This window comes from Rhipicephalus sanguineus, chromosome 2 (genome assembly GCF_013339695.2).
Source record: "Rhipicephalus sanguineus isolate Rsan-2018 chromosome 2, BIME_Rsan_1.4, whole genome shotgun sequence".
Lineage (NCBI taxonomy): Eukaryota > Metazoa > Arthropoda > Arachnida > Ixodida > Ixodidae > Rhipicephalus > Rhipicephalus sanguineus.
This window is the reverse complement of record NC_051177.1, coordinates 9916667-9933225: the sequence shown is the minus strand read 5'-3', so window position 1 is coordinate 9933225 and position 16559 is coordinate 9916667. Positions and strand designations below refer to the sequence as shown.

Below are 16559 nucleotides of genomic sequence, written 5' to 3'. Positions count from 1 at the left end.
CGCATTCTTTTCGCGATTTCCGTGATAATTTTCTCCACCTCAGCGGGCGCAACAATTTTTAATAGCACTTCTACGCGTTCTTCAGCAAATATATTTTGGAATTAGATAGAAAAAGGGCTACAGAAACTGAAAATGTGATTTTCAGAAAATCGATTTTCTTGCCATTTTTCGCGACTTGATCCCCGCGTCCCCCCTTAAAGGGACACTAAAGGCAAATAACAATTTATGTCAGAGTGAAAGCCCAATGTATGACAACTTCTAAAACGGCAATATTATCAACATTAGTGCCCTACTTACCGAGAAATTAAGCTAAATGTATCATATGATGAGCGCCACGAGTGGGACATTTTCGAAGTGATCCCGATGACATATGGAAGTCGGCCTACAATAAATCACTAGTAATCAAACTAGCAGCAGTAAAAAAAGAACATTCCGAGCATCAAAAGACTTAATAAAATGCTGTTCGTTCGTTTCCGCTTGATTCATGGAAAACAAAACCTCCGTGGCATTGCCATGGGGAACGGCGCGCGTGGTTCAAAGGTTCCGTTTTCGCCGAACTGCGCCTCGCCCGTCTCAGTGGTAGTTTCGGGATCGCGTACTGCTGTGCGTGTTTTGCGCGCTCGTGAAAGACGCTCTGACAGAAAGTTCGACAAAATGCCGCATGCGTGTGATATTGCCGGATGCCCGAATGGTGCACAACGCCAGTGCTGCAGCAAGGAAACCGGTGTGTCTTTTCACTGGGTGCCGCGGAATGAACCCTTACGCTCGAAGTGGCTTAGTGTCATGCCATTGCGCCAGTGTGCTAAACAGTCAAAACCTCTGCGTGTGTGCTTGCTGCACTTTCGTACTGCAGGTTACGAGACCAACCGCAACTTGGTGAAGGCTTTGAATGTGCCCATCCGAGCAAGTCTTTGCCGCAGCGCCGTTGTTGCTACTGTGGGTCCCGCTACTTCCGCTCGGCTGCTACTAGTGTCGGCGGCCGCGCAGTAAAAGCGGGCAACGTTGGGCACGGCAGCAGTGACGTAAGAAAGTCGTATTTTCAGGCGGGAGATTTGAAGCGCGCTAACGCGATGCAGACCACTAAAAACGTGATTTTATTTCAAAATAAGCACTTCCTTGGCACAAAAGCAGCACTACGAGGTTTCTGGACCGCTATTTCAACAATCAACGTCGACTTAATATTTTCCTTTAGTGTCCCTTTAAGGACTATGTCAGCTAGGGGAGAAAAGTGTTATGTGAGTGAGCCTTTGTAGTGTGTCACCAACACCGAGTCCAACAGTGACTGCAACTGCCACAGGTGTGCACAACGGTGCCTCTTGCCTTGCTCTGTGCAAAGGCAGCTGCAACAGTTGTAGCTATGTAACACCCATGTACTGCAAGCTCGTGGGCTTAGTCGATAAAGACATAACACTTTTTTGTTGATAACATAAGACATGTTGGTTTGCAAAACGTTTCAGCTTTCCAAATAAACGTTCAGTTGTAAGTATAGTCAACTGCCGATTTTTCGGACGCCCGATTTTCCGGACATGCTCGAAAATTCGGACACTTTCGCGGCACCATCACCAGTCCCATAGACGTCAATGTATTAGAACATCCGAAATTTCGGACACTGAAATTCTTCTGCGTCCAATTTTTCGGACTTTCTGCCCAAATTGCAGGTCCAAAAGGCATTATTTGAAGCCCCCACCTATGCCGCGTCTGTCATCTCGTAGGTTCAAACCAGCGCTTTCGTGAGTCGATCTGTTTGCGACAGTCCCAGAGTCCGAAAGTCAGCTTTGCCGCAATGCCGGAGCGTTATGGGGTGAAGCAGACCAGAAATTCAAAGAGGCCGCTATCACGGCGCTTTGCGGCGATGTCTTTACGGATAAGCAGCGGTAATGCAGGGAGGCGTGATGGCGGCAGCTGGCAAATGCGCCAGTACAGCTTAATCGCTGACAGCCCTTACGATAAGTATCTTCAGTTAACTGCTCGGTAGTGCATGTGGCCTCGCACAGTTGCATGCATACTGCACGCATTTAATAGGCGAGAACCCAAGCTGCTCAGTAGTGCATGCGGCCTAGCGCAGTTGCATGCATACTGCATGCATTTAATAGGTGAGAACCCAAACATGCCGCGCTGCCGTTCATGCTGCCTTTTTGTGCAAGACCGCTAAGTGCGCCGCACAGACATGTTGCCTTCATGGATGAAACCAGCTCGCCTTTGCCACACCCGTGTGCGGTCAGGAACAAATTGCGCATCACGAACCCTTTCATGATAAATGCGTGCGTACGATACAGCAACAGTACAGTGACGGCGTCAGCTTAGATGGCGATGAGCTGCGCACAGCTAGAAACGATCGGCTTCACACAACAGCAAATGCTGCTTATCGGCGGAGATTCAGCGATGTGGAAAGCCAGACGAGTCGTCCAATCTTCCACCACAGTCATTATGTTCCGCGTCGTTTCCAAACGCTCCATGCGAGAGAGCTGTAATCTGTCCCGCACTTCAGTGGTATCAGCGCCGCTCATCACGAGATGCAAACTTGCAAGTGGCGGTTGGCACGTAGTTAAGCGGGGTTCGTGGCAGGTACCGAATGTATTTGTGAGAGCCTGGGCGTGCACCAAAATGCCTGATAATTGTACTGGGAGGCATTAGAGCTATTTCGGACGTGGCTGTGGCGATTTGACTGCTTGAGTGGAATAAAAAAGCATGAATTCGTTTTTTCGGACTGCCCGATTTTTCGGACGATTTCACAGTCCCTAGGGAGCCCGAAAAATCGGACGTTGACTGTAGTCAGTGATGCTACCGAGGACTTCTGATTTGGAGCAATTTTTGGAGCAGCGAAATTTCCATTTTGGAGCACTTTGGAGCAGCAAAAATTTCCATCTTGGAGCACTTTGGAGCAGATAATTTTGCATCTGGGAGCACTCTGGAGCAGCTAATTTCACATCTTGGAGTGCACTAGAGAAGCAATTAACATTCAAGCACCTGAATAATTATTATGGGGCTCTTATGAAGATCTAGAAATATTTCGATTCATTGCAAATCTCATGAAAAAAATAATCTCAGGAGAACTCCATATTTCACTCAATAATGCAAAAAGAAGGGCTCATGCAGTTTAGTGTTCTGGATTAACCTCTTCAGTGATTATTTTCGACACTAGCAAATAAACAGAATACCGGATCAAAAAATTGTACTTTATGAAATAACACTCTAAATACATCTGGTTATCACAGACGTGGTAGACAAACGCCGTGACGTACAACAGTGCCTCAATGCTAGAGAGTCCCACTGTCCCTAATGCATTCCCCTAAGACGACACCAAAGCGAAAGCCGGGTTCTTTTTCTTCTCGATCAATGTGTTGATCATCCTCCTCCCTTTCTGCAAGCTTTAATTCAGCACCTCACATGGTTTTTCACTGCCTCCATGATCGGCACAATGATCATTATGACATTACCAGGCGTAGCCAGAAATTTTTTACGGGGGGGGGGGGGGGGGTTCAACCATACTTTATGTATGTTCGTGCATGTGTTTTATGTATGCGTGTATATATAAGCAAGTAAAATTGAAAATTTTCGGGGGGGTTTGAACCCCCCCAAACCCCCCCCCCCCCCTTGGCTACGTCCCTGGACATTACGATCTATGACGCCATGATGACGCCATCAAGTGATGACTGTTTTTTGCACAGATCGATTGACGCCGCCGACGGTCAATTTTAGTGTTTGATGAAGCATAGATCTAAGGCTTTCGTATTAATATGGCGTATTGAACGTTAACAGCCTGGCCCTTAAAAACCTGGCCTTACATGCCAAACTATCCTCCATCATGTCACCTCTATGCCGTGCGCGAAACAGCTTCACTTATCCACTTCACAGAGTGGAATGGCTCCTTGTTTTTTTTTTTTCATTGTGATAGCAATTATATGGACACTCTCGACAGGTTTTTGCCAACGCCGTTGCCGTAATTTTTCGTACCAAGTCCAAATTGATAACATCACTAGGGACGTTCAGCGCAATACACGGAGCCTGCGTTGTCTGCGTCTCTTTCTTGATAACATCAGCCCGCCCATTTTACCCGCGCGTAAAAGCACGCGAGCACTGTCGACGAATGCGGCTGACGTGGAGATTAAACGAGCCGGCCGTCTCCATCGCACGGAGAGCGCATGCGATAACATTTTCCCGGTGCGGGCCTGCCGTCGATTGCTCATCAAACAGAGAGGAAACGCCCCGCCCGTCTTTCGTAAGGAGCATGAAGGGACGCCAGAGTGGGGAGGACTGCATCGCTCGAAGGGTGCAGTCACTGGCACGCGCACTATCTCGAGGCATCAGCAAACGGCTCGTAAACTTGCTGTGCTCACAACACTTACTTTGCGTTTAGAGAACTCACAGCATGAAAACCGCTTCGGTTCCTGGAGCGGCCCTATTCCCTTAAATCAGCGTTTTGTTGAGTTACGCGAGCTCGGATCCAAAAGAGTTAGCTGCTAGCCTTACTTCGTATAACAATACAATTTGTTGGTATCGCATTCATTGCTTCGCCCTAAAGCGAAACTGAGTTTTTTTAACCGTGAGCTATTGACCCTGGACAGCGAGCAGCGGACGTGTAACATGGTGTAGCCGCTACACTGTGGGCTGTCAGCGACGGGCCCGCTGCTGACAGCTGCGCATATTAAAACGGAATTGCGGCTGCTCCGACCAGGAGACATGTTTTTATTAATGAGATTACATTTTGTTGCGATGCAATTATATGGACACTCTCGACGGGTTTTTGCCGTCATGTCCCGTATAAAGTCCGAATTGATAGCATCCCCCCGCGCATCGTATGTTCTACCGGGAGTAAAAGCGCGCGAGCGGGGCCGACGAACAAGGCTGAAGCAGAGATCAAACGAGCCGGCCCTTTCCGTCGCTCGGAGGGCGCATGCAATAACATCACCCCGCTCGGTAGGCCTGCCGTCGCAGCAGAGAGGAAACGCCCCGCCCCTCTTGAACTTGCATGAAAAGACGCGAGGGGAAGGGGGGGGGGGTCGCTAGAGCAGCAACTTTGAACTTTGATTCTAAGGGCGCGGTCGCTATCGGCAGCCATGCGCGGGCGGCTCGTACACCCTTCTACGTGCTGCGGTCGCTATCGGCAGCCATGCGCGGGCGGCTCGTACACCCTTCTACGTGCTGCGCTCTCAACGCGAACAGACTGTGAGGAAAGAGCATCTCTCCATGGAGCGGTCGTATTCTCTTACACCAGCGTTTTGTAGAGTTACGCGAGATCGGATCGTTGCTATCGTATCCATATCCATTGCTTCACCCTTGCGGTGAAACTGACTTATAAAATGCAAGAAAAAAATGGAATGGGAACCCTAGCACTCACGAACTCGAAAAGGCAGGGCCCTTTAAGGAGTATTTACCGCAGATTGCAAACCCGGATGTGATGGTGGAAGGAATTACGAAAAAGTTCTTCTGGATGAAGAACCATGGATAAAGTATATCTGAGGAAAAGAGTCAATGCTGTCTCACCGGTGACGCGCTCTTCCATAGACGCGAAGCACGGAAAATTCGATATTGTTCCATATATCCTATTGCTAGTGATCCCCGTTTTCATTTCGCAATGACCAGAAACAGAAGTGACAGACATTTTAGCGGCACGCGTGTGGTTATTACTCAACATCGCCTTTATTACGTGCCGTGCGACGCTTGCAGCGAGCTATCAGCAGAGTTTCTGGAACAGACGACGTTCGCCGATGAATCGCCGCCACACTTTCTCACTACCGATAGGCCTAGACGTCACGAGCCTCTGCGAAGGGCGCGTTTTGCTGTCAAGCCGAACTGCAGAACAGAAGTTGCGTCGGCGCTGTGCATGGCGTCATGGCTTACTCGGCACGCATGCATGAGCGCTGTTTATACGGCGGAATAATTCTTGGCCCGTGGTTGTAACTTTGACAGCCCCAAGATGTTTTGACACGCCAGCGGTGCGATTGCCGGTGATAGACTCCCGCAAACCCTACACTCTGGCGCAGTTTGGCGCAATTTTCGTCGATATTATCAGGATGGCGCAGTAAATACAATTTGGCGCACTTTGGCGCAGTTGGCGCAGGAGTGGAATCACTGCTGTAGTGCGTCATCTTGTCTGATTGTACTTATGTCGCATAACATTAGTTTGTGCCCTTTATGCATCATCCAGCCTTACCTGCAGGAAATGAGAGTTGGCTGGCAGGGACTCTAGCACGCTGACACTGTACGCCGGCCGGTCAAAGACTGGGGCATTGTCGTTGACATCCTGCACCTCAACCAACAATGTCATTGAGGCCGACTGTGCTGGGGTGCCCCCGTCGGCAGCACCCAACACAAGGCGCATGCGAGGTTGCGTCTCGTAGTCCAGTGGCCGAAGCAGGGCAAGCCGCCCAGATCGAGGCCCAACTTCAAAGAGGCCCGGGGGTGCCTCGAGCAGCGTGTAGCGCACTGCCCCGTTCCGGCCTGCATCGGCGTCGTGAGCCTGTGCCACGTACGTCGCTGTGCCAACTGCCACATTCTCAGGCAAGCTGAGCTTGAGCACCGCACTCTCAAAGCGGGGCGCATTGTCGTTCACGTCCCAGATTGTCACATTCACCTGCATACATGTGGTTCAGAAGGGTTGCTGATCGGCCGAGTTGGTCATCCATGAACGTAGCGTGTATTAGCACGGTACATAAAAGAAAGGGACACGACACAGACGTACAGATAGGTAGGCGCTAACCTATCGGTTTAGCGCCTACCTATCTCTATGTCTGTATCTCTACGCTAACCTATCGGTTTAGCGCCTACCTATCTCTACGTCTGTATCTCTACGCTAACCTATAGGTTTAGCACCTACCTAACTCTACGTCTGTATCTCTACGCTAACCTATCGGTTTAGCGCCTACCTATCTCTACGTCTGTATCTCTACACTAACCTATCGGTTTAGCGCCTTATCTCTACGTCTGTATCTCTACGCTAACCTATCGGTTTGGTGCCTACCTATCTCTACGTCTGTATCTCTACGCTAACCTATCGGTTTAGCACCTACCTATCTCTACGTCTGTATCTCTACGCTAACCTATCGGTTTAGCGCCTACCTATCTCTACGTCTGTATCTCTATGCTAACCTATCGGTTTAGCGCCTACCTATATCTACGTCTGTATCTCTACGCTAACCTATCGGTTTAGCGCCTACCTATCTCTACGTCTGTATCTCTACGCTAACCTATCGGTTTAGCGCCTACCTATCTCTACGTCTGTGTCGTGTCCCTTTCTTTTATGTACCGCGCTAATACACGCTACGTTCATGCACACATGTGAAACACCATCCACAGAAATTACCATGAAACCCAAAGCTGGCCGTGCTGACAACACATCGAAAAGGGTGCACAAACCATGCCAGATTCAAGGGAGTGGGAGAAGTGGTAAGAAAAGCAATGAGAGCACAAGAGCCTGCCAAAGCGATATAGTGCTGAGTACTTGGTAAGCGAAAAATGAACGTGCATTTGACTGATCATGGAAAGGTGGCCACAGTTTCCAGGAGGGAGCCCCTGAAAAAAAAATTACACCATCTCCCGCTAAAGGGGACCATGAGGCGATGCGAAGCCGGAGCACTTGCACGATCGCGTTCCGTTGGCGTTCGTTGGGCATGCTACCGACCTCGCGTCGTGGAACGCGAAGAGGGACGCTACGCGCGTCGTATCTTCCATCTAGCCTGGCCGTTAATTCTCACAGGGCGAGAGGGGAACGCGGTCGACAGGCGGGCGAGAGGGGGGCAGCGTAGGAGAGGAGAGAGAAGGGGAGGGGACGCGCATGCGCTCGAGCTCATCGCGGCGTTGCGCAGGAGAGAATTTCGGCATGTCTAGCTCGCGTTTCAGAGGAAGAGTGGAAAGGGGGAGGGGAGAGGGTTATGGGAGAGGGGGAGGGGAAAGGGAAAGTGGAGAGGGAAAGTGGAAAGGGGATGGGGTAAAGTGGAGAGGGGAAGGGGAGAGGGAAAGTGGAAGGGTAGAGGGTGAGTGGAGAGGAGGTGTGTGGAGAGGGTATGCGCATGCGCAGTAAGGGTGGTCACGCCGCACACCACCACCACCACCACCACCACCGGATTGAGCTCCGCCTTAAGATACTTCGCATCTAAAACTAATGCAGCGTCAGCATCGGGGGCCATCCGGAGCCACCCACAATGCATAAATTGAACAAGTGCAGTGGTCAGCATTTTCACTGTCAGTCGTTTCTTTAGCTGTGCCTGATCTGCTACTTATGATCTTGTCAGAACGATTCTGATGCCACCTGCACCATCTGTGCTGTCAAGACTAGCAAAACATGCGGCAATTACCACACACACAATGGCTGAGAAAGTAGCTGTTCTTCGTCAGGCGGCACTGCTGTCTGGCCCCCTGTAGGGTGACGAGAAGATCGTCCATCAGTTTCTTGAGCAAGTGGAGAGCTCTCACCACAGCAATTGACTTACTGCACGCCCTAACACCTTTGTCCACATGTAGCGATAGTCAGACACTTGCTGATATACAAGCTAAGCTGGTTGCACACAAGCATGCATGTGTAGACGCAAATTGACAAGTTTCTCCGGCCAGTAGAGCAATAACTTTTTCAGGTGAATCCATCTATTTCTTTTTTTCTTTTTTTGCGCTTTCTATTATTCAGACTTTTAGGTGGTTCCTGCCGAGTCCGAATAAATGGTTGGCAACTGGACCCAGATGACCGGCACTCACATAGTTCATGAGTCCAACGCTTTTTTAGGCAACCAACACATTCTATTAACAGGCATTTTTCAAGCTGACCGTTGTTAGTGAACAATGACATGTGTAATAACATCGGAAGTGCTGCGCTAGCTTAGATATCCTGATGAGTATGTCCAAAGCTAACTAGATGCAAAATGCAAATTTTATTATCTGCTTTATGAATCGTACTTTCTTTGGGAATCGCGAAATGTTCCACACAGTCCAAGCCTGTACCTGAGTGTGTCCATAGGCAGGAGGCTGTGTGCCAGCTGTAGCTTGTACATTGAGCAGCAGAAATGGGTGTGCCTCGTGGTCCAAAGGGCGCTCCACACGGATACTACCCAGGTGGGCATCAATCGAGAAGTATCCCTCCGGATCACCCGAGTAGATGGAGTAGCGCACCCTGAGCTGCTGACCCCCTGCAATGCAAGAGCTTCCTTTGTAAACAAGAGAAATGCTACTGCAGAACTGCATTTACACCAGCTGATACACTGAAACTTCTTTCACACCTTACACACAAGCACCACTGATGAGGCATGCAATTATGCTGGAAAGAAAGCTTAGGACAACACTAATAATAATAATTGTAGGATTTCACGTCCCAAAACAACATGATTATGAGGGACACCGTAGTGGAGGGCTCTGGAAATTTTGACCACCTGGGGTTTTTAACATGCACCTAAATGTAAACACACTCCTCTAGTAATTTGCCTCTATCGAAATGTGGTCACCACAGCCAAGATTCGATCCCGCGACCTTCGAGTCAGCAGTCAAGCACCACAACCACTAGACCACTGTGGCGAGTGTTAGAAAAAGACACATGCCATTTTCTGCAAAGGGTCCAAAGGTCTGCGTTGTCGTAGCTGCCATGCTATTCTATCCTCCTAAATATGCGACAAGAGTTTCCAGCCCATGTTTTTCCCACAGCACACTCCATTCACAAGACAAGCTGGGTTTCAAATGTGGGGTGTGAGTTTGCATGAAAATTCTGTTTTGTATCAGTGAGCTGCCAGTGAAAGTGTCTGCCAGTGGATGAGATAATCATAGTGTAGATCTTCACCGACATCTTCAATGAGCTGTGGAAAAACTAAAGGGCTGCATCTGCATTAAAGGGCCCCTCACCAGGTCTGAGCATTTTGAGCTGACGAGTGCAATGCATGCACTGGGCGTTCACAATCACATCTGCCAAAATTTGCAATGCTATGTGCCACGGAAATAGGTCAAATTTCAAGCTCAACACCGCTAGCTCTTCGTATTGCGGGTGCACCTCCCAAGGTGGAGGGGATGACGTACGACAAGGAATGGCCCTACATAGTTATCTATGCTTTGACGTGGCTCCCCTACGTAGACATTGGTGCTCTGACGTCGCCCACAGTAGCACGTGACACTGTGAGAATTATTCGAGGCAACATGTGCAATTTGTGTAATCTGTTGCTTGAACCGATGAATGAAAATTGAGGAAAATAGTAAAACAAACAAACGGAATGTGTGCGAGTTCGTTTTTTGTTGTTGTTTTCTTTTCTTCGAATCACAGTGAGATGCAAGACTAATCTGCCTCCATTTCGCATGCATTCATGTTCTTGCCGTTCTCACATCGTGCATGCACCAGCCCTGACAAAGTTAGGTGCATATCTCTGAAAGCAGTTCCAGCGATGCGATGTGGTGTGTCATGGACCACGGTAAGGATCCATGATTGTGACAGCCTCTCCAAACGTGCGTGCACCGAGGGATCCATTCCGCAGAAACAGGCCAGAGAACGCCAACACAACACGACAACACCGCACGCGTGCTCGGGCTGGCTCGGGCATGTCATGTGCATGTGGCCTTGCGTGTGCATGACGTGTTCATACGTCTGCTGCTGAGAGAGGTAGTCTTCAATGTCCCGGAGTTGCTGACCATACTGGAGTGGTGGCGAGTACGCAGAGAAGCCGAGAAGACCAAGGCGGCGGTATGGGCTCTGGCGGTACAAGTGATCAGCTTCCCCGCAGTGAAAGCACAGAGGCCGGCGATTGGGTGTGCGCCAAACATCCGACTTCTGAAGAGGCGTGAGCCTGTCGTCGATGTAGTCAACTGGCTGCTCCGAACAACGGGCGACTGGAGCGGCATGGACAAAGGCCAGCGATGTGTACCTACCTTCATAGTACGGTATGGGCTGCGCCAACTGAAGTGACACGGTAAGAGGAGCACAGCGGCGGAGAGGCAGCAGGGCACTTTAAGGCTTCTGCGTAGGTCGTCTGACGGCGGTATTCAGTAGGAGCGGGCACAGCGCTATCAGGAGGCGAGGTGTCCCGGAGGGCCTGGTGCAGCTCACCCTTAATAACAGTAGCAATAGAGCAGAGCGCAGGATGAGGCGTTACGCCGGCCTTTTGCAACTCTTCAGGCACTACAGAACGGATGAGCTCTCGTAGACAGTCACTGATGGTTCCAGTGGCGGTGAAAATGTCAGCAGCAGACATGCTATTGACATGCCTCTCGTACAGGTTGGATTGCTGCTGCAGCATTTTTGCCATGGTCACAGCCTCGGACAAGAACTCTGCAATCGATTTTGGAGGGCTCCGCACGAGGCCGGCAAAGTGCTGCTCCTTGACCCCGCACATCAGATGACGCAACTTCTTGTCCTCCGCCATTCTTGGGTCAGCTCATTTGAAGAGGCATGTTATGTCTTCGACGTATGTGGTGACAGTTTCGCTTGGCAACTGGACGCGGGCCTGAATCGCTCGTTCCACTCGTTCTTGGCAATGAACACTGGTGTATGTCTCCAGAAGCTTATGAAGGAATTCGTGCCATGACGTCAGTTGCTCCCCACGGTTCTGATTCCCTGTCCTCTAGGTAGGAATAGACACGTCCCAGTTTTGCCGCGTCGTCCCATTGGTTCAAGGCGCTCGAAGTTGACCATCCAATCTTCGACGTCTTTGAGTGCTGTGGCATGGAACATCGTCGGGACCCATGGGCTCTCAAATGTATACCAGTTTGACATTGCGCTTTCCGTGCCGGATGGAGCGGTTTGCACAGAAGCACTGGTCATACCTGTCGAAGAGGTGGGAACCGTAACGGCGACTTCCGGAGGCAATCCCCTGATTCGGCGGCTGGCCCGATGCACGGGAGTGTTGAATGGCACTGGGCTTGTAGGGCGGCTCCCTGGAGGGGTCTGCAACATCCGTGAGGGATACCCAGCTCCTCCACCAGTTTTTCACGAGTCTTTAGACGTACTGGCATCCTTTAATAAACCAACGAGTACCTGGCTCCTGAAACGCGCGACCGTCGGGGCTGGCACTCAAGCGGAGAAGAAGAAGCGTGTGGTCTCCTTTCTTTCTAGGGCCAGAGCCGCTCTTGCCCTCAACACATTACATGCAGGTGGCAGTATGCGTCATGTGATCCTCTAGCTCTGATGCCAAAGAGGGCAGGGAAGGGATTTGGCTTGCGAAGGCTACACAGGGCAAGTGGCAAGGGTTTCAAGCTTGCCTCCTTGCATCATGGGTTTGTGCTGCTTCAAAATATTGGTTTTCTCAGCTCGTAATGAACCAATCTGAGAAATTCTTGTGGCGTAATGCTCTTCATTGGGCACACAACAACTACCAGTGTCTAACTAAAATTTCTTATGTGATCTGGTGAGGGGCCCTTTAATAAAACCCACAAAATTTCATAACCCTTTGAGGCGCTATGTACACGATTGTGTACACCACTTGTTTTTGCTATTTCTATCGACTAGGGGCTAAGAAAGAGCAAGATACATTGGGCTTTGGATGAATTGAACCTCCTGCATAATACATTTGTCTCCATTTGACTTCATTTTGCAGCATACTGTTGCATATGATCGCCTTGCTGAAGGCACTACCATTATCGACGAGTCGTGCGACCTGCCGCTTCCCGCGACCCACATCAAAAGTACAATTTTTCTTTGCTCAGGATGAACATAACCGAAAACGAATTTGCGTTATATTTTTAACCTGAGATTTCATTTTATTTATGCAAAACCAGAGAATGAATGGCTTCAGGATAAATAGATATTTAATTATAATGTAATTACAATTGATTACTATAACATGCATAAATTAACGTATTATGACGTTATTTTTGTTGCAATGTAATATCGAGTGCCTTGAGATAACATTGTATCGACATGACGCATTTACAGATAGTTCTTCATAGGTGGCGTCTCAAAGGGTTAAGGTTCGTTGTGCCACAAGTCAACTGCGCATATTTTTAATGGTGTGTTGCAATAACTTCACAGCTTGTGCCCATTTGCCCCTGCAAGCTAACTGTAGTTGCTATGAGACCGCAGTGGCTGCACTTGCGGCCTGGTCAAAATAAAGATAAGCATAATGGATTTTCTGGCTTACGGCTAGAAGCAACTGAAGCTTACTGACTTTTTTTCGGTGTTACTATTTGCTCATAAAATAAAGTGTACTTGTTGACCTAGCTGCTTTTGGATACGACAGACAAATGGCTCTCATTGGTTGCGATTTCAGGAAAATGTCAGAGACTGGACAAATGATGAAAAACTGATCAAGGAGCTTGTTTTTTTTTGTTGAAGAGGTTTTATTAGGAGCTTATATTAGAGCAATTTTTTATCTCGAACTATTGATATATCGAACCAGTGTGCAGCCCCAATGGAATTCAATATATCCGGTTTCCAATGTACATGTTAAAAGGGACACTAAAGAGCAAAACTTTTTTCGTATCAGTATATTACTCTTTCATGACATAGGAACACCAGTAGCACATGTAAGCCCCCTTCCCCACCTCCTATAGCAGTAGAAGGCCACTGCTACTGATGATGATCATTAATCGTGGATGTGTAGCTTTGTTATGCCCACATTATACCCAGTTTTTGTGGTGTGACACACAAGGCAAAACTATGCAACTGCAGTATTTGCGCTCAAGTAGATGCACACGTCACTCCTAGCGCAGTATCAGTTCACCGTTGATGTTGATGTAGCTGATGATGACGAACCATAGCTTACTGTAAAAACCGAAATATACCGTATATTGCCGATTATAAGTCGACGTTTTTTTTCATAAAATGACCTTCCAAAGTTCGAGGGTCGACCTATAATCGGAGTCGACCTATACGCGGAATCATAAAGTCAACTTATCTGTGGGGTCTGACGAAAGGTCGTCGTCCTCGGATTTCCTGCTATTCAACGCATCGATAACATCAGCCACAGAGGCAGCGGAGTCGCGGCAACAGCTATCTCCCAACGTACGCGCGCTGCTTCCAGAGCCGGACATTTTGCGATCTGCCACGACGATCGCGAAACTATAGCGCAACCACGCGAGGTGGAACTACGGAGCATGTTTAAAAATCACCGCTACGTGGCATTAATGCGAACTGCTTGGGAAACACAGTCTCGAAAGCAGCATTTCAAACCTTTGATAGAGGGCAAACGATGCTCTAGAATAAAGAGGAATTTACATTGCGATGCGCCCTGCAGTTTTGTTTTCATACAATAGAAACGATTCGTTGACAAACCATCGGCGTTCCACAGAAAAGCTGGCAGTGCCGTGTGGGCTGGCAACACTTCGCGGGGAACTAAACCACATGACCAGTCACATGCGCCAACAAGCATCCTCGCGTATTTTTGCACTCACGCCTGTTCGCCATTTCTGCATTTCGCTTCACTTGTGAGCAGTGGTGTGAGCAATTTGCGACGCTGCCAAACGGACGCCAAGATGCCACCACTACGCCGGCAACAGTAGAACGCTGCTTTCAAGAGGCAAGCGATCCTCTACGCAGAGTCGAAAAGCAACGTTGAAGCAGGGCGCAAGTTTGATGTGTCGGAAAAGTGCGTGAGGAAATGGAGAAAACAAAGAACCAAGATCTTCACATGCGCTGCTACACGTCGTCCCTTTTGCGGACCGAAGTCTGGACGATACCCTGCCGTTGAGGAGGCGGTTCGAGATTGGGTTCACGAGAGGGGGGGTTACCAAAATTCGTCATCTCATCAGTGTGTGAAAAATTGCTGCAGAAAGTAAAACAAAAGCAAGGGAAACCAGAAAAACAGAAAGAAAAGAAAAGAGCGGCTGTCATCCCATATTTCCACAATATATCTCACGGGCTGAAAAAAGTTGGGTTGAGATATGGTGTGGATGTGGTTTTATCAGCACCGTGCAAAGTTGGCCAGATATGTAGGTTGACAGATGAACGCCTTAGTGAAATGTCAAGTATAAGGAGACGGGCATGCGCAGTGAAACATGCAAATAAATTTGCAGAATGCTCCGTGGGTAAGGTGTACGACAACACTAAAGAAGACATGGTGTATGACTCGCGAAGAAGACGCTGAGCTTCGCCGCGAAGCAAGCCTCGCTGCTATGCAGGAAAGGCAGCGGCAACCCAACAACAACACTGCCAGACGACTTTGACGACAACGACTACGATGACGATTACTAATAAAAACTTGTCGACACTTCTCTCTCTGGTTTAATCTAAGCGTAGCCCCAGTCGAACCAGATTCTGCCAGGCTTTCAGTCAAATAAAAGCCCGCAGTTTGCACTCGGCCGCAGGAAGCTAAAGACACAAGTACAGCAATAACCGCCTAGGCGTAGCCCCTGCCAAGCCTACCTAATACGAAGTTCAACCTAGCCACACAAAGTTTAACCTCGATATAGCCAAATTCAACTGAGCTACTACCAAGCTCAAGCTCTAACAAGTCCTGTCTGGCTACAACTACAATAAGCAGACCATCGATCAGCTTCGCTGTGTCTTTAGCTTTGCGCGGCCGAGTGCAAACTGCGCGCTCTTGTGTTGTTGTCTTGTCAATTATTTTCATCTCATTTTTATTCCTTAAAGACCCCATTGAAGGGGTATTACATAAGGGGTGGGTACATACATGCAAAATAAAAGCCATATTTTAATACACTGCAAAGTAATCTGTTATGGTGGAGAAAACTGTGGAGGGACTCTCCAATTTGTGCTCTGAGCTGCTGGCTGACAACTGGTAGAGCACCCACGCAGTGCTGGTAGCACACTGTGAGTCGGAAGTGTGTGAAAGATGTGTTGGGACGCTAGTGCAGGCGAATGCGAGCTGCGAGTCACAAACCATAATTGAAATTTTATCTTTGCACGGGTGCTCTCACGGCTTTATCTCACCGGATACTTTTCCTTTGTTGCTTCCCCCGATGCTGGCAGCTCTGGTTACAGTGGCACGCATGCTATGATCGGCAGGCAGATCGAGTGCACCACAGAAGCATTCGCTACTGGCGTTCGCTGTAGGATCACATCACGACATGCAGCAATCAAAAGAAAACTTTGTTTCGGGGTCAGACTGCAGTATATCTAGAGATGGAGACCAAGCTTGCAAGCTTTATCCGGGAGCTGCGCATGTGTCACGATTGCTACCGGTGACCTCAATGTGCATCCAAATTGAAATTGTCAGTATGATTGCGACGTTTCACGAAGATAATGCTTGGGCCCATTTTTTGGCCTTCTGGTGTGTGGAACTTGCGTGTAAACACACGTGTAAATAAATGGCATTTTTCACTGTGATCCACTTGAAATCGTGTTTGTTTCATGGTAAAGACGACTTCAGACACTTTGGCCGTTCCATGTACTTTTCGATTTTAAGTAGTTTGAAGTCGGGGGGGTGGGGGTTGACCTTTATTCCAGTCCAACCTATATTCTGGTTTTTGCGGGAACCATTTGTAATAAGTGGGCTTCTATAAAGCACACACCTATCATGCAATCCACACACATAACGCTGTGCAATACTATGCAACATGCAGAGTTACATAGCTGCTCTTCATATAACAGGACCATAATTTATAATTTATTTGTTTGGAATAGCTTGCGAGATCTGCCTGGCTCTGAGGTAGTACAGCTGACAGCCGAGCAAAGTGCCCGTGTTTAGAACCAGCCTGAACTT

At 48.7% G+C, this 16559-nt stretch overlaps 1 protein-coding gene across 1 annotated transcript in view; it reads right to left on the bottom strand.

The window, feature by feature from the left end:
• Positions 1 to 16559, bottom strand: part of LOC119382397 (protein dachsous) — a 466009-nt gene that overhangs the window by 407366 nt on the left and 42084 nt on the right. Inside the window, exons 8-9 of the mRNA XM_049412138.1 lie at positions 8932 to 9116; positions 6155 to 6574 (exon numbers count right to left, since the gene is read on the bottom strand). Of these exons, the coding sequence (XP_049268095.1) occupies positions 6155 to 6574; positions 8932 to 9116 (605 nt within the window). The remainder of the gene's footprint in view (positions 1 to 6154; positions 6575 to 8931; positions 9117 to 16559) is intronic.